The sequence below is a fragment of the Schistocerca piceifrons genome, chromosome 2 (genome assembly GCF_021461385.2).
Source record: "Schistocerca piceifrons isolate TAMUIC-IGC-003096 chromosome 2, iqSchPice1.1, whole genome shotgun sequence".
Taxonomy (NCBI): domain Eukaryota; kingdom Metazoa; phylum Arthropoda; class Insecta; order Orthoptera; family Acrididae; genus Schistocerca; species Schistocerca piceifrons.
The window spans coordinates 1,028,644,030-1,028,670,021 of NC_060139.1; the positions used below are offsets into that span (position 1 = coordinate 1,028,644,030).

Below are 25,992 nucleotides of genomic sequence, written 5' to 3' on the forward strand. Positions count from 1 at the left end.
CTTATTATTAACCACAAATACTAATTATGAAGAAAATGTGTTGGCATATGAGTGTAAGACTGCCAAGATCCTTGAAGATGTTCCTGCAAGTTGTTCAGTTATTAACACCTCTGTGTGCAGTAATACTTTTTTTACCTCAACTTCACTGCTCCAGGAGTTAAAGGAATGTCAAAATAGTGAGAGAAAGTATTCTAGTAATCTCATTCATTCACTGAGTTTTGAATCCTACTGTTTCAAAATATGAGTCCAATGTCTTCAGCAACTGCACCACCTCACCAGCTTAAATTTAGGAAATCACCAGCTTAAACTTAGGAAACTGAAGGAAATAAGAAAAGGCAAGATATGCTATGCCTGATGCTGATGCAGAAATACGATTAATGAGGAGTAAAATAACTAAAATTATCAATCCCCTTTAACTCTTTATATGACATACTGAAACATATTCCTAATAATATAACTTATTCTTTGACACATCACACATAAAAGGTGATATCAAATATTTTTATTTCATTTTCTTACTTTTTTTTTTTAAAAAAAAAGCTGTTTGCAAATAAATAAATATTACTATTACAAAATTAAAATAGAGTCCAAAGACATTTGTTAACTGAATACAATGATTCAACAGAACATTAAAATGGACACATTTGGAGCAGTAAACTTGTGATAAAGCTGTTAACAAGGCTCAACACAAGTGATCTTGATAAACCTGAGTTTCCACATGCTATAAGAAAAAATACAAAATACTTGCCATTAAAGTTTAGTATTTTGAAAGGACATAAAACATTTATTTCCAGTTGCCTTATTGTCACAGCCTTACAGATTCCATTTCTACACTCTCATTATAGTCCTTTGAAGAGATGTCACTTGGGTGCAGAATATCTTCAAGCTTGTCTTGATGTTTTCCATGATCACCTTTGTCAGGTGTGTTCCAAGATTGAAGTTCTGAAGTGCCAAAGACTTGATAAAGTACTCCAGGAAGAAACAGCATTCCAGCTGTGATCAGAAAGACTATCTGCCACTGACTGGGGGTTTGCTAGAACAGCCAGACATCAAAATAATTATTACTATCAACAAAGAATCTGTTAGACAGAAGGTCACAGAGTGACAAATAATTCAAATACTATAATACAATATTACTAGGGACCTTAAGAATTCCCAGTTCAAAATAAATGTTAATTAATATAAATGTAAGTTCTTGCTCAAAGCCGGCCGGAGTGGCAGAGCGGTTCTAGGCGCTTCAGTCTGGAACCGCGCGACCGCAACGGTCGCAGGTTCGAATCCTGCCTTGGGCTTGGATGTGTGTGATGTCCTTAGGTTAGTTAGGTTTAAGTAGTTCTAAGTTCTAGGGGACTGATGACCTAAGATGTTAAGTCTCATAGTGCTCAGAGCCATTTGAACCATCTTGCTCAAACTACAAAATTACTTAATAATTACACATTCTGGCCCAAGCTGCTGGAGTCAGCAGTCATGTGTGCATGAGGCGGGCTTGTTTTTGTGAATGAATGGTGTGTGTTTCTCTTTTTCTGACAAAGACAGTGGCCAAAAGCTAATGTGTAAGTGTCTTAATTGTGCCTGTCTGCAACTTAAAGTGTCATCTTTATGGTAAGTAGCAATCTGTCTTTTCCTACATTGTTGATATTCCTACCTGGAGTTTCCATTGCTTAATAAATTTTTGTCTGTAGTGAATCCTACAGATATTTCAGTCCTGAACCTGCAGAAAATGAGCACTCTCTTCCCCTTACATCTCCCAGTATGATCCCATAACAGTCACATTTGTCACAACTTTGATTATTTATCACAGTATCCAGAAATGAGAAGAATATTCCATCTACAATCATAACACCCCCCCCCCCCCCCCTGGCAAAGTGATATTCTGCTACCACCCAATCAACATGATATCCTGGCCCATCCTTATCCACACACACTACCAACCCTTGGCCACATGCATCCTTTTTTCCTTAATCTGTGTTATTATTTTGAAAACGCCATGTATCAGTACAACCACAATTAGATATTACATTTTCAATTACCTTGGATAAGACATAAAATACACTCCTGGAAATGGAAAAAAGAACACATTGACACCGGTTTGTCAGACCCACCATACTTGCTCCGGACACTGCGAGAGGGCTGTACAAGCAATGATCACACGCACGGCACAGCGGACACACCAGGAACCGCGGTGTTGGACGTCGAATGGCGCTAGCTGCGCAGCATTTGTGCACCGCCGCCGTCAGTGTCAGCCAGTTTGCCGTGGCATACGGAGCTCCATCGCAGTCTTTAACACTGGTAGCATGCCGCGACAGCGTGGACGTGAACTGTATGTGCAGTTGACGTACTTTGAGCGAGGGCGTATAGTGGGCGTGCGGGAGGCCGGGTGGACGTACCGCCGAATTGCTCAACACATGGGGCGTGAGGTCTCCACAGTACATCGATGTTGTCGCCAGTGGTCGGCGGAAGGTGCACGTGCCCGTCGACCTGGGACCGGACCGCAGCGACGCACGGATGCACGCCAAGACCGTAGGATCCTACGCAGTGCCGTAGGGGACCGCACCGCCACTTCCCAGCAATTTAGGGACGCTGTTGCTCCTGGGGTATCGGCGAGGACTATTCGCAACCGCCTCCATGAAGCTGGGCTACGGTCCCCCACACTGTTAGGCCTTCTTCCGCTCACGCCCCAACATCGTGCAGCCCGCCTCCAGTGGTGTCGCGACAGGCGTGAATGGAGGGACGAATGGAGACGTGTCGTCTTCAGCGTTGAGAGTCGCTTCTGCCTTGGTGCTAATGATGGTCGTATGCGTGTTTGGCGCCGTGCAGGTGAGCACCACAATCAGGACTGCATACGACCGAGGCACACGGGGCCAACACCCGGCAACATGGTGTGGGGAGCGATCTCCTACACTGGCCATACACCACTGGTGATCGTCGAGGGGACACTGAATAGTGCACAGTACATCCAAACCGTCATCTAACCCATCGTTCTACCATTCCTAGACCGGCAAGGGAACTTGCTGTTCCAACAGGACAATGCACGTCCGCATGTATCCTGTGCCACCCAACGTGCTCTAGAAGGTGTAAGACAACTACCCTGGCCAGCAAGATCTCCGGATCTGTCCCCCATTGAGCATGTTTGGGACTGGATGAAGCGTCGTCACACGCGGTCTGCACGTCCAGCACGAACGCTGGTCCAACTGAGGCGCCAGGTGGAAATAGCATGGCAAGCCGTTCCACAGGACTACATCCAGCATCTCTACGATCGTCTCCATGGGAGAATAGCAGCCTGCATTGCTGCGAAAGGTGGATATACACTGTACTAGTGCCGACATTGTGCATGCTCTGTTGCCTGTGTCTATGTGCCTGTGGTTCTGTCATTGTGATCATGAGATGTATCTGACCCCAGGAATGTGTCAATAAAGTTTCCCCTTCCTGGGACAATGAATTCACGGTGTTCTTATTTCAATTTCCAGGAGTGTATCTCACAAATATTATCTATAATTCATGAATGGCCTAGTAATGAAGTATATATCTCACAATTCATTTTACAAATGAGAGTGATAATGTTATGTGCAGGAGAGCAAGTACAAGGAAGTTACATTTTAATTCGAGAAGGCAGAAACAGAGCCACTTAATTTCACGGAACTTAAATGATGGATGCAGACTAGAAAAGAAGACTATTGGAATCGATATAGTTAGGGAGGACACACAACATTTGTTATCATCCATAAGTGATCAGTAAGGTGTATACTGTACCACATAACTGAAACGTACAATTTTAAGTTTTAAGATCTACTGTCATAGTGCTGGAACTGATAATCCAATAATGAATATTAGGGCTAAGGGCTTGATAATGGATGTTTTGAGACTAACAATGAAGATAGAAAAGTGTTTTCAGAATACAATGATACAGCTGTACTTCTTAAAATAACAGAAGATGAACAGACAAAAAACTAATGTGAGGAGAGGCAGAGGACATCAGATTTTCACAACCAGATTTTCCAGAGGAAATGAGAGCCTGCATGTCTAATGGTAAGGTATTTTACTGAGGACCATGAGGAGTTAAAATTCCATCCCCATTGCATTCTTATGTTTTCTTCACCAGATCACTTCAGTCAAAAAAGTCACCATAATTTCCCTACATTATTATTCACAAACTAGAAACCTGCTATGTCTCCAATGCTTTATCGTTGATCAACAGTTAGAAACTAGTAACATACTGGTACTTATCTATTAGTGTGGCCTTCTCCATAATATCATTCCACGTAATATACAAAGTGTCCATTGGAATTTTACAGAGCAGTAGAATGTATTAATGATATTTTCGCTTTGTGAGTCAGTACCACTGCAATGTTTGGACATCAATTATATAAAAAAAAAATAAACCAAAGTTCAATAGTATTTACATATATAATTAAAGTACAATACAGTGTCTCAAGTTTAAAAAGTATAGTTGACAAAGCACTGGACAGACAAGTAGAACAATTCATAATGGAGGGACCCTCCATTGTATACAGTCACTGTAAAGAAACGTCTAAAGAAACAAAGATTACTGCATAATAGGTGTAAAACAAAGCACAGGGCTATAGACAGGGAGATGCTGAATGAAATGTGTTTGGCTGTTGAGACAGCAGTGTGCGAAGCCTTCAATGATTACCGTAGCAGAATACTGTCAAATTATCTTTCACAAAACCAAAGAAATTCTCGTCATATTTAAGGGCTGTGCCACCAGAGTTGGTGTCCAATCGCTTGTGAATGAGACAGGAACTAAAACTGTTTTAAAATGTTCTTTTACAAAGGGAAACCCAGGAGTATTGCCCCAAATTAATCCTCATACCACTAAAAAAATGAGCGAAATAAGTGTTAGTGTCAGTGATGTTGAGAAATAGCTGAAATCATTAAAACTGAATTAAGTTCCGGGTCACAATGGCATCTGTATCAGATTCTATACTAAATTTGTGGCCAAGTTAGACCCTCTTCTAATCATAATCTATCACAAGGGCAGTAGAAGTGATCCACAAAACTACCATCCAATATCCTAGACATTTATTTGCTGTAAAATCTTAGGGCATATTCTGAGCTCAAACATAATGAGGTACTGTGAAGAGAATGTCCTTCTACATGCCAACCAGCATGACTTCGGAAAACATCGATCATGCAAAACCCAACTCTCACTTTTTTCATGCATAATGAATGCTCCTGATCAAGGCAGTCAGGTAATGCAGTATTTCTGATTTCCAGAAAGCATCTGACTTAGTACCACATCTACACTTATTGTCAAAAGTAAGATCATAAGGGTCTCAAGTGACATTTGTGATGGGATTGAGGATTTTTTGGTAGGGAGGACACATCATATTATCATGGATAGTGTGTCATTGTCAGATGTAGAAGTAACTTCAGGTTTTCCCCAGGGAAATGAGTAGAGACTGTTGTTGTTCATGTTGTACATTAATGACCTGGTGGACAACATTAATAGTAACCTAATACTTTTTGCAGATGATGTAGTTATCTACAGTGAAGTACTATCTGAAAGAAGCTGCATAAATACTGTCAGATCTTCATAAGATTTCAAAGTAGTGCAAAGATTGGCAACTTGCTTTAAATGTTCAAAAATGTATCAGTGAGTTACAGTTGGAATCAGCCAATTCATACAAATATCTGGGAGTAACATTCTATAGGGATATGAAATTGAATTACTACACAGGCCCAGTCATGGGTAAAGCACATTGTAGACTTAAGTTTATTGGTAGAATACTGGGGAAGTGCAATCAGTCTACAAAGAAAATTGCTTTCAAATCACTCATATGGCCCAGTGTATAATATCAATCAAGTGTATGAGACCCATACTAAATAAGGCTAACAGGGATTATTGAACATATACAGAAAATGGCAGCACATATGGTCACGTATTTGTTTGATACATGGGAGAGTACCACAGAGATGCTGAAGAAACCGAACTGGCAGACTCTTGAAGATAAACATAAACTATCCTGAGAAAGCCTACTTTACAGAGTTTCAAGAAGAAATTTTAGGAATATACTACAACCACCTATTTATCAATCACATAGGGATCATGAGGAAAAAATCAGATTAACTACAATACACGCAGAAGCATTTAAACAATCATTCTTCCTGCACTAAATATGTGAATGGAACAACAGGAAACCCAAATAACTGATACAATGGGATGTACCCTCTGCCAAGCACTTCACAGTGGTTTCCAGAGTACAGACGTAAATGCAGATACTTACATTTTGATACGTCAGCGTTCCAACTATAGCTGGAGAAATGAAACCTGGAAGATCAGCCACTGTGCACCCTATGCCAAACAGAATACCTGAAATAGGGATGATAAGATATTTAATATTACATTAATTTTAAGCATATACTGAACTTTATTAATTAACTGTGTTGTGTTGATCCCACCAATAAGAAGTTCCAGGAATGTGGAACCATTCAAAGTATACACTAGCAAAAGATAAGGAGACAATAGAAACTTAATATTTATGCTGCATTAAAAATAAACTATGACTACACAGCTTAACACTTTTCACACTTATGCCATCTAAATTTAATTTAGTAAATTAGTAAGGAAGCCGATAGTTTGAAAAAAGCTTCTGCCACCTCACTTTTTGCAGATACTGTTGTTCATCTTGATTATGATGGCATTTTCAAAGACAATACTTTCCTACACCTGTAAATACCGAGTCCCATTTATGGTACATTACTACTTCTAATGCAGCATAATACCAAATACTGCTACTTGCCATGTAGTTAACAGAATTTTTCAGACCCTGAACCTCAATACTCAGATAATTTGTAGAAGGATTGGCCACTGATGTATGTTTTTAATTTTCTTTTGAATCTACATCTACAAATAAACACATACTTCACAAATCATCATACAGTGTGTGGCAGAGAATATCCTGTAGCACTACTGTTCATTTCCTTTCTTGTTCCACTGACAATGGAGTGAGAAAAAAAAGACTTTCTACATGAGGTGGAATCCACAATTTTCGGGACTGGTGCTGCCATCTGGAAAGTAGGAGTAGTAGATATTTGCACCACTAGGTGGCGAGAGGTGCATATCTTATGAGTCAGTGTGCGGAGTGGCATTCAGCTGGGAGGATGTGTTGGGTGTCCACAGTGATTTCTGTAATGCTCTGTGTTTGGCGTGTGGCGATTTTACAATGGATCCGTGAACAGAACAGTGTGTGTGTATCAAATTCTGTGCAAATCTCTGGAAAAGTGCTATGGAGACCCTTGCAATGATTCAATAAGTGTTTGGGGGACAGAGCATGAGCCACATGCGTGTGTTTGAGTGGCATGCTCGGTTCAGGGCCGGCCGTACAGACATCGAAGATGATGCTCACACTGGAAGGGCCATTAGCCACACAACACCAGTCATTGTTGCCAAATTTCAACAATTGGTTTGCGCAGATCGACATCAAACCATTCAAGACCTTGTGGATGAAGTGGGTATTGGTTATGGGACATGTCAGTGAATGTTGACTGATGAATTGGGCATGCATCGTGTCGTCGCAAAATTTGTGCCAAGGATCTTGACTGCCGATCAGAAGGCACAGTGTGTTGAAGTGTGCACAGATCTTTGTCAGACCGCTCCCCAAGACTCAAAAAAGCAAAACAGGTGAAAAGCAAAGTGAAGAACATGATCATCATTTTCTTTGATACCAAGGGAATTGTGCACAAAGAATACATCTCACCCAACCAAACAGTGAATTCTGCGTACTACTGTGACATTTTGCGATGGCTCTGTGAAAATGTGCAAGGGAAATGGCTGCTACATCACAACAATGCACCCTGTCACATGTCCTTGCTCACCAGGACCTTTTTGGCAAAAAAACAACATGGCGGTTGTACCCCACCCACCACATTCGCCTTGTGACTTCGTGCTATTCCCAAAATTGAAACTCAAGTTGAAAGGCCATCAGTTCGACACTCTAGAGATGATTCAAGAAGCATCGCTGTCAGTGATAAACACCCTCAAAGGACAGGACTTCCAGAAAACGTTTTACCAGTGGCAGAAGCATTGGGACTAGTGTGTACCTGCAGATGGGAACTACTTTGAGGGTGATGGTGACCATTAGTCCAAAGGCACGGTTTTCAACAGATGGCAGCATCAGTCCTGAAAATTTTGGATAGCACCTCATATGCTTCTGTATGAATGTTGATTTCTCATATCTTGTCTTTGTAGTCCTTATGCAAGACGGATATGGCAGCAGAATTGTTCTGCAGACTGTCATAAATTCCTGCTCTCTAAATTTTTTCAATAATGTTTCACTAAAAAATGTCTTCTCCCCTCCAGTAAACCCTGTTTGACCCCCACAGAGCGTTTCTGTAATACTCACATATTGATCAAACCTTCCAGTAACAACTATAGTTGCATACCTCTGAATTGCTTCAATGTCTTCCTTTAATCCGACCTGGTGGGGATCCCAAACACTGGAGAAGTACTTGAGAATGGGTTGCCTAAGTGTTCTCTACAGTGTCTCCTTTTGAAAACAAACTACACTCTCCTAGAATCCTGCTAAAAACCAAAGTCTACTGCTCACCTTGCGTGCAACTGACTATGGGCTCTTTCCACTTCATGTTGCTTTACAACAGTATGCCTATATACTAACTCAGTGTGACTGTGTCGAACAATACACCACTTATACTGTATTCAAACATTACAGGATTACTCACCTGCATTACTTACATTTTTCTGTCTATAGAGCAACTAGCCATCCATCACATCAAATAGAAATTCTATCCAAGTCATCTTCTATCCTCCTACAAGTCATTCAATGATGACACTCTCCCATCACTACAGCATCATTAACAGTCACAGATTGTTGCTCACCCTGTCTGGTAGATCATTTATGTATGTAGAGAACAAGAGTGGCTACATCAGTTCCCTGTGGCACTTCTGACAAATTGTTGGGGATTTTCAATTTCTTGCTTTATGTTAGACAGGAGCTTGTTGAATATTTTCCCACCAGAGTACTGGTACATAACTCCATTCTGAATCCTAGACAAGGAGGTAAGGGGACTTATCACCACCACCAACCCACTTAAAAGTTACGTTGAAAGAAAATTAAAGAGGTAGCATCATGGAACCTTGAAACACTGTTATAATGTTTTTTTATTCTCAATGACACTTTGGTCACACAGTATACTGAAGACTGCAATGGACTGTTGATATTTACACTTGGTGACTGATGGAGAAATGTATACCATGTTAATCTATATATGACAGATGCTGCAACTGAAAATAATTATACATTTGAAATCACGGAATGCCCTTTAAATCTGATTTAATGTTAATCGATTACTTTAAGATGGTGATCTGACTGAAACTGGTTGTCCGTAAATAAATATGTAGTACGGCAGCTTTTGGCAGTTCCATGATGCCATTATTCAAATACATTGAAGCTATGCTGCACGGTTTACAGGAAATATTTTGAAAGTAAAGAGGAACAACTTAAAAGTACCACAGAAGATGAGGTAGCACGAAAACAACTCCAGTCTTAGGGAGGGGACAAGCTAACACGCAAGTCAGGGGAATTCATTTGTAAATCCCTCCAATGTTTATTTGGAGCTTTTGAACATGAAGGAATGAAACACTTGGCAAAAAGAGGTTTCTTGGAAATGTTTATAGGAATGAACTACGTGTTTAGTTGGTACATTCCTACAATATAGTATCTGCAAGTTTATTTCCATAAAATGTAATTACCTTTAAAAGATCTATATTAAACATTAAGGAAACTTACTTGCATAGTTAGGACTGAGATCAACAAAGCTAGCAAATGGTCCAGATGAGACTGCTCCACTCGTGCCCACTGATGCAGCAATGCAAATGATTGCTGCCAAGTAGTTGCAGCCAGAGAATGCCAGTCCCAACATAAAAAATCCATGAATGATACAACCTGGAAGTTGAAATATATTTTATTTCCACTATTCACTACCTCCTCTACTAACTTGAAACTGGATTTCCAGGCAAATAACATATCACAAGAATCATAAGAACAACAGACACAATAGGTTAAATTCATAGTGAGCTTTGTCTGGCAATGTGTGTGTGTGTGTGTGTGTGTGTGTGTGTGTGTGTGTGTGTGTGTGTGTGTGCACGTACATGAAGGTAGTGGGAATATATTGAGAAAGAGGGAGGGGGAATATATTTGGGGTGGCGGGGTGCACAAGGCTCAGAGAGATGCTTTTTTTTGCCGTGGCCCTCAGTTTATGAGAAGATCCAATAATTTATCTTACACCTGAAGACACTTCTCATTTCATCACCATATTAAGTAAAACCTTGTAAAGGAAGTGGGGGAGGCGGGGGGGGGGGGGGGCAACAAAGTAACATGTACAAATTGTATATGGGTTGTATAATCTCTGGTTGGTGCCTTACTGCTTTGACATTGTATTTTTTGGCCCATCTGAAATATTTAACCAGTTTTCTTGTTTTCTATGGATGTGAACAATGAAAGGAAATAACAATAGATGTCATACAATATGAATGTATAATTTGTGAGACAAGAAGACATGTGTATACACAAAATGAAATTAAATAATGAGATGAACATATGTAAATCAAGTGAGAGAACGATAATATACAATATAAAAAAGAAAGGGGTAGAAGGAAGTCAATGGAAGAGAAATTAAAGACAAAGTACTAGTGATGAGCACTTTCTCACATTTGCAGCAAACAGTGCACTCAAAACTATAATGCAAAAAAGCTGCTTTAGATTTACTTCAGCAGACATTGCATTCAACACTAACAGATACAAGTTCAAAACTACAGAATTCATCAGTTTACTAAAGAGTAGCCATTCTTACAGTTGTGGTAGCACCATTAGCAGTGTGTTAAAATGTTGTGCTGACTTCATAGGACTACCCTTAACATGTCTTTGTAATCAGTCAATGACAGAGGCCATATTTTGTGACAGACATGAATATCCTGCAGAAAACCACCACTAATAATAGACCTGTTTCACTCTTTTGACTCCTTTCAAAAGATTTTAGGAAAGAGGGCTATGATTGAATATAGACTCCTTTTTCTCTGAGCAGAACTCGTTAACTGTCTCTCAGTTTGCCTTTTGCAAAGAATTTTCCAGAGAGGAATCCAAACAAGAATTCAACTTTCCAACCCCCTGCAGTTAAATGGCGTTCAGACAAGCAATACACAAGAATCTTTTTCAAGTTCTTGAATTACAGCCCACCATTCTGATGAAGTAAACATATTTCATCATCTTTCTTTCAATACTTTTCTTATGTAACTGAGATATTTCTCTCTCTCCAAATGGCCTTCATGCAGTGTGTGAATTTAAATTAAAAATGGTGTGTGTTAGAGATATCTGTTACCTAAAAGGCAGAAAAAGGCGTTCTTCTGTGTTACAGTGATAACAGATGAAGGAAAGGAGAAAGTGATTACAGAGGATTAGAAAGTACAGGAAAAGAATATTAAGGGAAAATGAATGAAACCTTAACCTATACAAACAGCAGCTTTGGCTAATAGGATTTTGAGACAAGTTTTTGTAAAATAATCTATGTCTACATCTTCCATTCCATTCAGATATGGAATGCAGGAAAAATGATTGTTACGTTGTCTCTGTGAGTGCTGTAACTATCCTAATATTATCCTTATGATACCCATGTGAACAACAGGTAGGTTGTAGTATATTCCTAGAGTCATCATTTGAAACCTGTTCTTGAAAATTTTAAGTAGGTTTTCTTGGGGTAGCTCTTCAAGAGGCTGCCAGCTCAGTTTCTTCAGCATCTCTGTGACACTCTTCCACAGATCAGACAAACCTGTGACCATTTGTCCTGCCCTAATGTCCCCTGTTAGTCCTCTTTGGTACGAGTCTCACACACTTCAGTAATATTCTAGAACTGGGCACACGAGTAATTTGTAAGCAATCTCCTTTGTAGATTGATGCACTTCCCAATATTCTACCAATAAACCAAAGTCTACCACCTGCTTTACCCACGACTGAAACTATGTGATAATTCCATTTCATATCCCTACAGAGTGTTACACCCAGGTATTTGTATGAAATCAATTCCAGATGTGATTTATTGATATTATAGTCGTATGATACTAAGTTTTTCTGTTTTGCAAAGTGTACAATTTTACATTTCTGAACGTTTAAAGCAATATGCCAATCTTTGCACCACTTTGAAATCTTATCAAGATCTGACAATATTCAAGCAGCTTCTTTCATTACAGATAGCTGCATTACCAGGAAAAAGGCTGATTTTACTATTAATACTGTCTGCAAGGTCATTAATATACAACATGAACAGCAAGAGTCCCAACACACTTCCCTATGGGCACACCTGAAATTGACTCTACATCTGGCGGTGATTCTCCATCCAAGTTAACATGCTATTTCCTCCTTAGCAAAAAAGTCCTCAATCCAGTCAAAAATTTCACTTGATAACGAATATGATTGTAATTTTTACAATAAGCATAGGAGTGGTACTGAGTCAAATGCTTTTTGAAAATCAAGAAATACTGCATCTACCTGACTGCCTTGATCCAAAGCTTTCAGTATGTCAAGTGAGAAAAGTGCAAGTTGGATTTCACATGATCAGTGTGTTCAGAATCCATACTGCTTGGCATGTAGGGGTCATTTTGTCCTAGATACCTGATTATGTTTGGGGTCAAATGCAGATTATGAGAGCATTTAAACACTTAGATGTATTTTCAACATTGGAACTAAGTGCTGACACTAGCAGACACCCAAAATTCTATATTGTAAAGATAGCTAATAACAGAAATTCTCATTCCTGCAGTTAATAATAGCATTAATGTCATACAGCTCAATGGTCTGGTGTAACTCTTTCAGTTAGATGCCACTTCATCAATGTCATTTCTGGCGAATCTCTGCCTCACTGAGAGAGGAATGTTAGGTTTGAAGGCAGTCTGAAAATTCTGTTGTTTGACTGTATTTGACCCACAACCTTTCTGTTTTCAGGTATGTGCTTTACCGCTAGACCATAAGGCCCAACTTCCTGCAGTTAAAATATTCAAGAATGAATATGTGTGTTACTATTCATCAGTACAAGGGAATTCTTGAGTGAAAGTGTTTGTGAAAGGTGAACTTTTAAAATAAGTGCAGTGCTGCTTACTGTTAGCCTCGCAGTGTTAACAAAGTTGTCCATTCTCTTTAAAATTGTTTTAATTTTAAAATACTGATTTATCTCACTGTTTAAATGAATTTTAGCAAACATTTTTTGTCTCCCCTTGCATCTTACTGAAACGAGTAGCAAAGATAGGTTATGAGATGAATAAATCACAGTTTTTTGGCCCTTAAAATTTTTTAGAAGGATAAAATAATTTTGACTGGTAACATCAGTCAGCTTATGATACAGAATCATTTTAAAAACATAAAATTAAATGATTGGTGTTCCTAGGAGTTAGAAATATTCATTTCTGTTGTTTATAGGCAAACTAATAAATGGAAACTCCAGGTTGGAATATCTACAATGTACCGAAAAGATAGATTTCTACTTACCATAAAGATGACTTATTACATTTGTAACTCTCCAAATGGACTTCGAAATTTCTTACAAAATCATGGTTTGTGAATGCTGCACTGGACAGTGATAATTAGTAGTTTTATCATTGTTTCCAAAGATGAATTGTAATTATATGAAAATAAAAGGAGAGACAATAATATGGTTGCATATTGAAAAATACACTGAAGAGCCAAAGAAACTGGTACACCTGCCTAATATCTTGTAGGGTCTTTGCGAGCACACAGAAGTGCCACAACACAATGTGCCATGGACTCGACTAATGTCTGAAGTAGTGCTGTAGGAAATTGAAACCACGAATCCTGCAGAGCTGTCCATAAATCTGTAAGAGTACAAGGGGGTGGAGATCTCTTCTGAACAGCATGTTGCGAGGCATCCAAGATATGCTCAATAATGTACATGTCTGGGGAGTTTGGTGGATAGCGGAAGTGTTCAAACTCAGAAGAGCGTTCCTGTCACACTCTGTAGCAATTTTGGATGTGTGAGATGTAGTATTGTCCTGCTGGAACTACCCAAACTGTCAGAATGCACAATGGACATGAATGGATGCTGGTGATCAGACAGGATGCTTATGTACATATCACCTATCAGAGTCGTATCTAGATGTATCAAGGGTCCCATATCACTCCAACTGCACACGCCCCACACAATTACAGAGCCTCTACCAGCTTGTGACAGTGCCCTGCTGATATGCAAGATCCATGGACTCATGAGATTGTCTCCATACTTATACACATTCATCCGCTCAATACAATTTGAAATGAGACTCGTCTGGCCAGCATTCCAATCTTCAACAGTTCAATGTCATTGTTGACAGGCCCAGGCAAGGCATAAAGTTTAGTGTCATGCTGTCAGCAAGGGTATACAAGTGGGCATTTGGCTCCAAAATTCCACATCAATGATGTTTTGTTGAATGGTTCACTTGCTGACACTTGTTGATGGCCCAACATTAAAATCTGCAGCAATTTGTGAAAGGGTTGCACTTCTGTCACACTGAACGACTCTCTTCAGTTGTTGTTGGTCCTGTTCTTGCAGGATCTTTTATTGGTCACAGTGATGTTGGAGATTTGATGTGGATTCCTGATATTCATGGTACACTCATGAAACAATCATACAGGAAAATCCCCACTTTATCGCTACCTCGGAGATGCTGAGTCCTATCACCCATGCGCTGACTATAACGTCTCATTCAAACTCACTTAAATCTTGATAACCAATCTAACAAATGTGCCAGACACATGTTGTCTTATATAGGCGCTGCTGACAGCAGTGCTGTTTTCTGATTGTTTTCATATCTCTGTATTTGAAAACGTATGCCTATACCAGTTTCTTTGACACTTCAGTGTATATATAGTGTATAATGTGACTTATCTAGTATCTGTGAACTCTATAATGTCTTTGATGGGCAATAAAAAGCTACAACCGACTAATGTTCTCTTCCCTTTGGTATCTTGAAACAAGCATGGAAGCATCTGCTTTCATCCACTAGTATAATGTCATTAGTTGAATAATAATTAATTCAGATAATAACATGTTTTATTTCAAACAGTTTGACACTGTATCCTATTGACAAATGTAAACAGAATTTGGTAGCATCACACTGACTAGAAAATTCCATCAGACACCAACAGCCAAAGATCGACCTAAAGTGTAAATGTTATTCTAAAGGTAAATTTACTTTTTATGCAGCAGATAATAATCTGATGTTTTCTAAGTGAATATTCAGGCAATGTGACAGTCAAAATTTCCAGCACGTAGTCCATTATTGACATACTGCTAATGATATATTTGGGCAGGAATAGCTGGATAAAAATTATACAGAGTTTTTATTCTAACTTTCAATGAAAATAATCAGTTGACGAATAATTTTAAATTTTAGCAGTTCTGTGTCTAACTGAAGCCAAATTAGGAACTTTGAACTTACATAGAAGAACTACTACTTATAATGTTTCCGCCCTCCCATATCTTAAATACAAATTCAAACTTTAATCAAAGAAATTTTGTTTCCCCATTCTCCTGTTTACTGAAACATTGTAAGTTGCAGACAGGCATAACTAAAAAAACACGTTAGCTTTTGGCCATAGCCCTTGTCATAAAAATAAAAACACACACATTAATTCACACAAGAGAGCACTTTTCATGCACACATCCTTGCTTGGGTAAATGAATGCATGTGTTTCTTTTTTTTTTATTCTGGTCTGAGCTGCCACTGCAGTCATGTGTGCATGAGGTGTGTTTGCTTGCTTGTGTGAATGAATGTGTGCTTTTTTTTTTTTTTTTTTTTTTTGACAAAGGCTGTGGCCAAAAGCTAATGCGTAAGTGTCTTTTAGTTGTGCCTCACTGCAACTTAACGTGACCTCTTTATGGTAAGTAGCAATCTATCTTTTCCTACACTAATAAATGAAATACTTGATACTTACATACAGCCGATCCAAGTTTTCGAATTCCTGTTTTAGACATGATACCTTTTCGCAACATTTTGTCACTTATGTGAGACAACACTAATGCCACAATAATGCGGCAGACATGTGGAATCCCAGACAGAAGCCCAGTCTGAAATGTAATGGAAAGGACCAACTGTATTATTTTGTCACAGTTTACATTTTCAGGAGTTGCCATTAACTGACATGTTAATCCAGCCATTAGATTACCCAATTGCAAATTAAATGATTCTGATAAAGGCTTTTAAAGTAAAGTGTGGAATTTATTATGTGCTTTGGAAAGACAAGGAAGGATTTGACATAACTATGCAGGGTGGTTCAGGAGGAAGAGTGAATATTTTAGGAGACAGTGGTATAGACTGATTTGAATGAAGCATTCCATATAGCATATGTCAAATTTTCAGTAGTTACAGAAATACAGCTGTTAGCATGTAACTAAAACAAATACTCACAGAAGGTTTTACACAAAGGCAAGTGATTAAACTCAAAGTTTATTTTTATAAATTCCAGCTCTAACTTCAATGCACTTTCAAATTCTCTTGACAACGCTCTTCTGAGGTTGTCTTGGCATTTTCTTATGAGAGAAGCACTATTCATAATCCAAACAATTAATTCATTTCATGTGTTTTGTTTTCTTTGTAGACTTCCCATTCAACCATTCCCACAGGCAAATATCTAACGTGGTAAAGTCCAAGGACCTTGATGGCCAAGAAATCTGACCATTTTTGTCAATCCATATACTAGGGAATGTTGTGTGAAGATGATGTGTCAACTCACAGTTAAAATGTGGAGGTGCCCCATCAAGTTGGAAGAACATACCCACCCTTGTAGCCACAAGAACCTCTCCCAACAACACTGGAAGCTCATTTTCAAGAAAGTCTAAAAAAGAGGGCTCTGTGAAATGATGCGACAATAAAATAGGTACATTCAACTGATTGCCTATTGTGCCTCAACATACATTTACAGAGAAGTGAGCTTGAAAACGTATGTCTATCAAAGGCATATGCATTTTTGTTTGGCCACCGATGGGAGTTTCGAGTGTTAGTCGTACTGTTATAATTGAAACTGGCTTCGTCACTAAACAATATTAATGAGATTACTTGGCAATTTGCAATTAACCAACAATTGAATTCAAACCAGCTACTTTCATCTCCTTGTTAAAGGTGTTCAGTCCACTGTAGATGATAAAGACAGAAGTTGTTTAGCTATAATATCCACCATATTCTTGTATGTGGAACACCAATACATGTAGAAATTCTGTGTGTGCTTGTTTAAGGACTACATTCTACCAGCTGAATAATGATTTCTTCAGCCACACACAGTTCATTTGCATGTCCAGATGAGATATGGCCACTGGAAGCTACACCAGTCACACACAATTTAGTGAAAACATGAGTAAATACTACTGAATCTGACATACCGTGATGAGGAAATCATCTACCATGTTCTCTACAAGCAAAAGCAGCGTCTCCATTACAAAACCCGTACAGAAATACTTTATTAGCATACTCAGAATTTGGAAATGTCTATGGCATGCTTCAACAATACAGCAGAATTGGTCAGCAAACCACAATTACAATCACAGTAAAAAAATTCAACTATGTAAACACATGCACAGCTTTGTAACTTCAAAACAAGAATGACATTTTTTTTTTATATATATATATATATATATATATATATATATATATATATATATATATATATATATATATATATATATATATATATATATATATATATATATATATATATATATATATATATATATATATATATATATATATATTTTTTAAATAAAAAGTAGCAATGGGAGTACCAGCATATGAAATGAAAACTCACCTTTGTAACCAGCTGTATCTGTGTAGCCAATAAAATTGGACATACATTGTATGGAATGTTTTATTCAAACTATTCTACACTACTATCTCCTAAAATATTTACTGTCACTCCTGAAACACCCTATATAGTAGACTGCGAAAGCAATGATTCCAGAATGTTATGGAATCCTTAAATGCATATCTTTTTATTTTATAGTATTTATTTCTAACATTTAAACAATGTCAGTTATAAGATTTTTGTCAGAGTGAATATTCTCACTTAAACGTATGCAAATTATAAAATGCCTACTTCACTGTCTGATAATGCATTTATAATTGCACAGAAATGTTTAATCACAGAATTTGTTCCATGGAAGTACTATTTTGTTCTATTTTTTACAAAGGAGCTTAGATGGTGAGGGGTGATAACCACAATGCTTTGCATAAAGAGTATGAAGTTTAAAAAAATAGGAAAAGTGAATGCTTAGGAAAAGTGTTGTACAGTTTCCTGGCAATTATTGCTGTACAAAAATTAATATTAAAATACAAGAAAAAAGTATTCTTTATCAATAATTTATTATTGATTTCTTTTCATATTTCCTGGATGCATAATTTGTCTCAATTCTTTGTCTGTAGAGCACATTTTTTAGTACAGTACTTAGCAATATTCTTTTTTAGGTTTGGAAATGAGAAAATGATGAAAATGTTATCAAATTTTGTGTTGTAGTAGAACTAAGGGCATCAAATTTGTGATAATTTTAGAGCAAACTTTTCACAATAGGATACTAAATTGCAGTCAAGGGTTTAGGAATGATACAATTATTCCCAACAGAAGTATGCAAAATGTTTCCCATTTTAACATCTAGACCACAAATGAAAATATAGGGCTAAATTAAAGAAACTGGGCTTAATAACTACAGTGCCAAACAAAGAAGACTGCAGAAGAAGAAGAATATGTAGGATATCTATTGTTGATGTAAATCAGTATTTAAGAATATTTTGGGAAAAGAATAAAAGTAGCAAAACACACTGAGGTGACAAAAGTCACGGGACAGCAATATGCACATATACAGGTGGCACTGGTATTGTGTACACAAGGTGTAAAACAGAAGTGCATTGGCAGAACTGTAATTTGTACTCACATGATTCATGCGAAAAGTTTGCTGACATGATCACAGCCACACAGTTGGAGCTAAACACATGGGACACCCCATTTCGGAAATCGTTACGGTATTCAGTGTTTTGAGATTCATACTGTCACGAGTGTTCTGAGAATACCAAATTTCCGGGATTACTTCTCACCACAGACAATGCAATGACCATCAGCCTTCACTTAACATCCAAGAACAATGGGATTTGTGTAGAGTTGTTAGTGCTAACAGACAAGAAACACAATGTGAAATAACCAAAGACATCAATGTGGGATGTACAACGAACATATCATTAGGACAGTAGGACAATATCTGGCATTAATGGTCTATGGCAGCAGACAACCATTGTGAGTGTCTTTACTAACAGCATGATGTCACTTGCAGTGCCTGTCCTGGGCTCATGACCATATCAGTTGGGTCCTAGATGACTGGAAAACCAGGGCTTGGTCTGGTGAGTCCCAATTTCAGTTGGTAGGAGCTAATGGTAGGTTTCGTGTGTGGTGCAGACCCCATGAAGCCGTGGACCCAAGTTGTCAACATAGCGTAGTGCAAGCTAGTGGTGGCTCCATAATGGTGGAGACTGTGTTTACGTGGAATGGACTGTGTCCTCTGGTCCAACTAAACTGATCACTGACTGGAAATAGTTATGATCATCTACTTGGAGACTGTTTGCAGCCAAACAACAATGGATGACAATGCACCATGTCACCAAGCCACAATTGTTCACGGCAAATTGTTCGAAGAACTTTCTGGACAATTTGAGTAAAGAAAATTTGGCCTACTAGGTCACCCAACGTGAATACCATCGAACATTTATGGGACATAATTGAGAGGTCAATTCATGCACAAAATCCTGCACCACCAACACTTTCAGAATTGTGGATGGATATAGATGCATCATGGCTCAGTATTTCTGCAGTGGACTTCCAGTCACTTGTTGAACCCATCCCATGTCAAGCTGCTGCACTGCACTGGGAAAAACGAGGTCCGACAAGATATTGGGAGATAACCCATAACTTTTGTCACCTCAGTGTGTACTGATTTTGGAATGCAAACGACAGTGTAGAAGCAGCAATGGGCTACTGTCAGTAGCTATCATTAGTGACAAAACAGATGCTCGAACTTCTCATGACAGGTAGCACAATAGAGATTCAGTGATATGAATTGAAGCTTCTTGACAAAGGATGACTAGAAACAATGATAAATTCCATACAACATCTAATATATAAATAACTGTAACCAATAACATATAAAACTGTGTATTTCATTTGATATTCATAACAGTCACTGAACTGAATTGTTCAGATACAAAGACAATGTGAGGTCATTTTTACTCATTTCTTTGATTATCATGATGCTGTTCTGCATGTATTCTTATCACAAGGTCATTTATTAAATAAGGAGTGTTACATTTAAGTTTTCTGCAACTGTCCCATAGAAAAATTCACACAACTTTAAAGGAGTTGTACTTTCCTGCTGTAGTCTCGCAGGTAAAGACCGTATTGTGTTGTCTGTTGATAATGGACAAAATTACCTTGTAAGCTAAGTGTGGGGATATCTGTGGTGATGCAGCATTTAAGAACTTTGATGGAAAACAGGTCACTCAAGCAAATTTCACACTGCAAACTGTCCACATAGAAATAAAAAATTTGCAGAGCAGTTTCTTTCTTTCCTTTTTGTATCTGTATTATAACAGGTTTCAACTGGAGTCACAAGAAAGACACATATGTGAAAATATTTTGAAGGCTATTAAATATTTCAGTGCACTATGCATTTATTGTTTATTGTGCCACTGAAAAGACAAAGGAAGATGTGCATATAAAATTTAGGCTGTATCTCATAACAGAACTGCTGAAAACTTGTAGGAAAAGACTGCAATGTAGGACTTTGTTTTGAAGATTGCTTCAAAGTGTAGAACATGGAAAATTTATTTTAAGTGTTCACCTATGTTTTAAAGGTAATAAAGTTCTGTTGATAGAATTCCTGAAAATTCCATTAATTTTTGATAAGTAATTTTAACTGAACAAGGCATTTCTGTGCCACCTGGCTGTGTAAATTACTACAGTGGGGTGGGCATGAGCATAAAAGGATTAACAGCCAACTCTTTGTGACAACAGAAGCAATTACATAAACCGTAGTGTGTGCTCGTTACTGCACAAGAAACTCTAAGCAACAACCATTTTTCAGACTAAGAAGGAATTTTTACGAATGTATCTTGTCTGATGGACAAATACAGAGTGATCTACACGAAATGGCCAGTTTTCAAGTAAACATCAGTATTTTGATTTTTAAGAAAAAATTTTTACTTATAACTGACTCTGTGCACTAATGAAAATGTAAATCGAATGAAAATAGCCCAATTCCTATCAGTTCTAATGTGCTGATTGCGAATGTCACAAAGACAATTCAAAATTAGCTCTAGTTTTCATTTTAGACTGTTTCATTGCAGTGAGATAATTATACATGCATTTTTATGTTAAGTTTAAAATCAAATATTATAATGCAATTCAGCCTTCAGATGCAAGTTTTTTTTTTTATGCCTAGGTTTTGATGCCAATAATGGTATCTTCTTCAGAATCTATAAATTAACCCATACAGACATATATTAAACATTGAAATACATCATCAATCTAATGATTTCATAATAAGGAAAATCGTGATACAAAAATTAAATTATTTTGTGAGACAAATGTTGGACATGTCACAGAATAAAACTAATACAGAATAAAGACGCATAATCAAAAGATTATGTCTATCAGTACTAAAAACAGTAAGGAAAACGTAGACAGAGCTACATCGGGCCAGGAATAAGGGTCACACGTAAGCAACAAGGAAACTAGGTGTTGCATGCAGTTCCGCGGCGAGGCTCGGCCAGCGGCCAAGCGCATGCACTCATGCATGCACAAGTGCTGGAGACAAACTGCCTCAAAATTACTTAGTGCAACATAAATTGTAAACAAAATCTGACATGAAACAGTCCTGCAAATGGACAAATGCCTACCTAAGGTACAGTACATTGAACAATTTTCCTAAGAACTAGCTACCAAATCAGAGCAAGAAAATTTACATTCAGATATTATAATAAGAGGGCGAAACCCCACTACAGTAACCAATAAATTAGTATGGGAGACACAGGCGTGCGAAGCATGAAATATCTTGAACATAAAACAGGAAAATTAAGAAGCACCTTAGCAACTGGTGTCATTACCAGTACAATGCAAAATATATGGAGACACAATGTACAAATGCACTATAATAAAGGGGCAAAGCAAATAGGAAACAGCATCGGCCATGAACCATGGAATTTATACACTTTCACTTCAAATTTGTTGTTCAGTGTAATCAAAGGTGAACATCATCTATTTGATTTACATTGTCGCTTATGAAGAATTACATCATTCAACTACCAGCCATTCTATCAGATACAATTTTCATCCTTCTGTCAGAAGTTACTCGTAACTTGGGCCAATAGGTGTTGGTCAGTCAAACCCACCTCTTGTTTATTGGCAGCTTTCAAAAGAAAAAGTTATAAGGTTACAAGTCTGGTGATATTGGCCAAATATTGTGGTAGTACTAAGAGTTTAGAACAATTAAACATTCATACACATTTTAAATATCACTTACCATATGTATGTTCCAGCCATGAATGAACTTGAAATAAGTTGGTGCCTGTGTCATAAGTGTGAACAAGCTCCATGTGCTACCCCACTGAGAGAAAATATTGAGCCACATTGGACCCGATAATAAAATTGCCTTCCAAGGTGTGGGTGCCTGTGAATAAATAATGTGAATAAGTCAGTCTAATAGTTTTCTTGAGTTATTCGAACCAATACTTCTTTTACAGTAAAGGCATGTTCTAACTAACAATAGACAACACATACAGTATATCAAATAATTCATTCATCAATACTCATTGTGTAACAACTTGATAGAATTTATGAATGTATTTTTAAAATAAATCATTTCCTACACCATTTTACCTCTGGCCAAAATCCTGGACATAATGGTATTAATGAATAATATGTTGAATTCGTAATTAAAAATTACATGCAAATGCAGCAGTAATTTAAATTATATGAGGGTTGAATGAAAAATAATGCTTTCACCTTCGTTTACTGGGTTTGGATGGGAATATTTTAATAAATCAAACGCAAAAATAATCCATAGAATGTGATCTTTAATTACCAATATTCACTTTTCCACATAATCACCAGCCAGTTGGATACATTTCTGCCAACAATGAACAAGTTTTCTGAAGCCATCACAGAAGAAGTCGACACACTGTTTCCGCAAACACAGCCTCACAGTTCTCTCAACGTCTTCAGCAGAAGCTTTCAGAAGCATAATGATGTCCCCGCAGATCATCTTTCATTGGCAAGGGGAGGGGAAGGGGGAAGGGGAGTGAGAGAGAACAGGGGAGGGGGAGGCATAGGGGGAATGGGAGGGGGAGGGAAGGGGGAGGGGGAGTTGAACGGGGATGTGGAGGGGAGGTGGAGGTGGAGGGGGAGAGTGAGAGATGGAGGGAGAGAGAGCTATTTTTGCCTCACTACAATTAATTTTTAAGCCTACTTTGTGAACTTCTGTTAAATAACATAAAATGCAGTATCATGCATTCGCATACTGTAAAAATTGTGACCAGTATTACCTTTGTCTCAGACACTGATGTTCCCAAACTATCCAGGATGAGTTGCTTCTCCTTCATAGACACATAAGGATGCTCAGCAGGGGAATCATACACAACAAGCCACCAAACGATGAACCACAGAATTCCAATTCCACCAGTTGTGTAGAACACAGAAGGCCAACCAAACCATGATATAAGCAGACCACAAAGTGGGAATGTTAGAGCTGTTCCTACAGAGCTTCCTGTGAATAAAGTACCATGTTGTTTGCATCATATACATTTACTTTCTGTTATTTCTTAAATTAGAAAGGGAAATCTTATTTCTATCCTTTCAAGTTCCCAAAACTGATGTAGGGCATTCACATCAAACAAGATGATACAATACAATGGTCAGATAGAACTCTGTGACCACTACCATATAAAAGAACACAGAATGATGCAGTAAAAACAAATAAGCATCATGAATATAGTGTAATTACTCATATCACCCTGTACACATCAAATGGGGAATCTGCCAATTTCAGCAACTTTAATAAAACAAAATTGTCTGCATCTACATCTACATCTGCATCTGCATACATGCTTCGCAAGCCACCATATGGTGCATGGCAGAGGGTACCCTGTACCACAACTAGTCATTTCCTTTCCTGTTTCACTCTTAGATAAGTGAGGGAAAAACAACTGTCTACATGCCTTTGTAGGAGCCCTAATTTCTCGTATCTTATCTTCACGGTCCCTACTCAAAAAGTATGTTGGTGGCAGTAGAATTGTTCCGCAGTTAGCTTCAAATGCCAGATCTCTAAACTTTTTCAGTAGCGTTCTTCAAAATGAATGTTTTCTTCCTTCCAGGGATTCCCACTTGAGCTCCTGAAGCATATCCATAACTCTTCCATCCCTACCGGTAACAAATCTAGCAGCTCGCCTCTGAATTACTTTGGTGTCTTCTTTCAATCTGACCTGGTGAGGATCCCAAACACTTGAGCAGCACTCAAGAATAGGTTGCACTAGTCCTACATGCAGTCTCCTTTACAGATGAACCACACTTTCCTAAAATTCCCCAATAAACCAAGTCGACCATCCACCTTCCCTACCACAATCCTCAAATGTTCGTTCCATTTCATATTGCTTTGCAGTGTTATGCCCAGATATTTAAATGACATAACTGAGTCAAATAGGACACTACTAATTCTGTATCTGAACATCACGCATTACGGGTTTGTTTTTCCTACGCACCCACATTAACTTATATTTTTCTACATTATGAGCCGTTCATCACATCAACAAGAAATTTTGTCTTGGTCACCTTGCATCAACGAACTGTCACTTTTCTCCGACACCTTCCCGTACACAACAGCACAGATTGCTGCCCACCCTGCCCTGTTGCCATGTCTAAACAATTTGGTGTACTTTCCATACAAATGATGGGAATTATTGGATGTTAATGCCCTACTGTCACAATATCTATCAAAACTAAATAAATTATAGTAACAATAGTATAGCCAACAAGTGTTGGACATCAACAGCTCATTTAGTAAAGTGAGCACAGAAGCTTCTCCACTCTCTAAAGCTTAACTGACAGCAATTTGTGTTACAGCTGTCACTGAAATATAGCGCTGGGTAGGACATGTTTGGTAACACATTGTTAATTGCACATTAGTAGGAAACAACAGTGTTTTCTCAGGTTTATGTTTAGGTAACAATCAGGAAAGGTAACATACTATCACTGGAAAGCAACTCAGCTACACTACAAAGATACTGGCACTCTCAACAAGTTAAAGGCTTCTTCCCATTCTCCAGGGTCCATGAAACAAACTGGTTATGAGGATAAAATTGTAAATCCAAAGCAATTTAGGTGATATTCAATGTAACTGCAGTGTGTCCAAGAGATGCTTGAGCAACAATGGTATAGCTATCTTTTCGTGTTTCTTTGCCACTGCCCGAAACAAAAGAAAGTTTCTTCCAGTCAAGTAGGGTTGCTTTACAAGGGAAGGCCTAGCTAAAGCAATTCTTAAATACACTCATTGTCATTGTTTGTGCTTCTGTGGACATTTTTGCACCCATACACATGCCACTAATTGCTCCTGAACAGTGTAACTGTGTACACTCACTTTAGCAGTAGCTTGACAAAACATCATATCGCTCAAGACATGAATAAATAACTGAAACAAGGCAATACTGAAACAAAACAATACTGAAAACAATGCTTTTTATCATATTCAGAATAATAAAACAATTACTTATTTCTGCAGTCAAGAGGGTACAGGGACTTCTTGAATACCCTATACATACAGACAGGAAAACTTTGTGAAACAATAATGCAAAATTGATGGTTTAAGAAAAGCAATGTGAAATCAGTGATTTTCTTATACAAAAAAGTTAAGAGATCTGAGGATGACAGATATACATTGTGGTAACTGATAGTT

General features: G+C 38.0%; 1 protein-coding gene across 2 annotated transcripts in view; it reads right to left on the minus strand.

Moving 5' to 3' along the window:
* Positions 1–557: 557 nt before the first annotated feature.
* The window catches only part of LOC124777355 (sialin-like), a 126,662-nt gene continuing 101,227 nt past the window's right edge, over positions 558–25,992 (minus strand). For both annotated transcript variants that reach the window (XM_047252728.1, XM_047252729.1), the window contains exons 5-10: positions 23,591–23,811; positions 22,570–22,716; positions 15,954–16,086; positions 9,768–9,923; positions 6,246–6,331; positions 558–1,033 (exon numbers count right to left, since the gene is read on the minus strand). In XM_047252728.1, the coding sequence (XP_047108684.1) occupies positions 806–1,033; positions 6,246–6,331; positions 9,768–9,923; positions 15,954–16,086; positions 22,570–22,716; positions 23,591–23,811 (971 nt within the window). In that variant the 3' untranslated portion in view covers positions 558–805. The remainder of the gene's footprint in view (positions 1,034–6,245; positions 6,332–9,767; positions 9,924–15,953; positions 16,087–22,569; positions 22,717–23,590; positions 23,812–25,992) is intronic.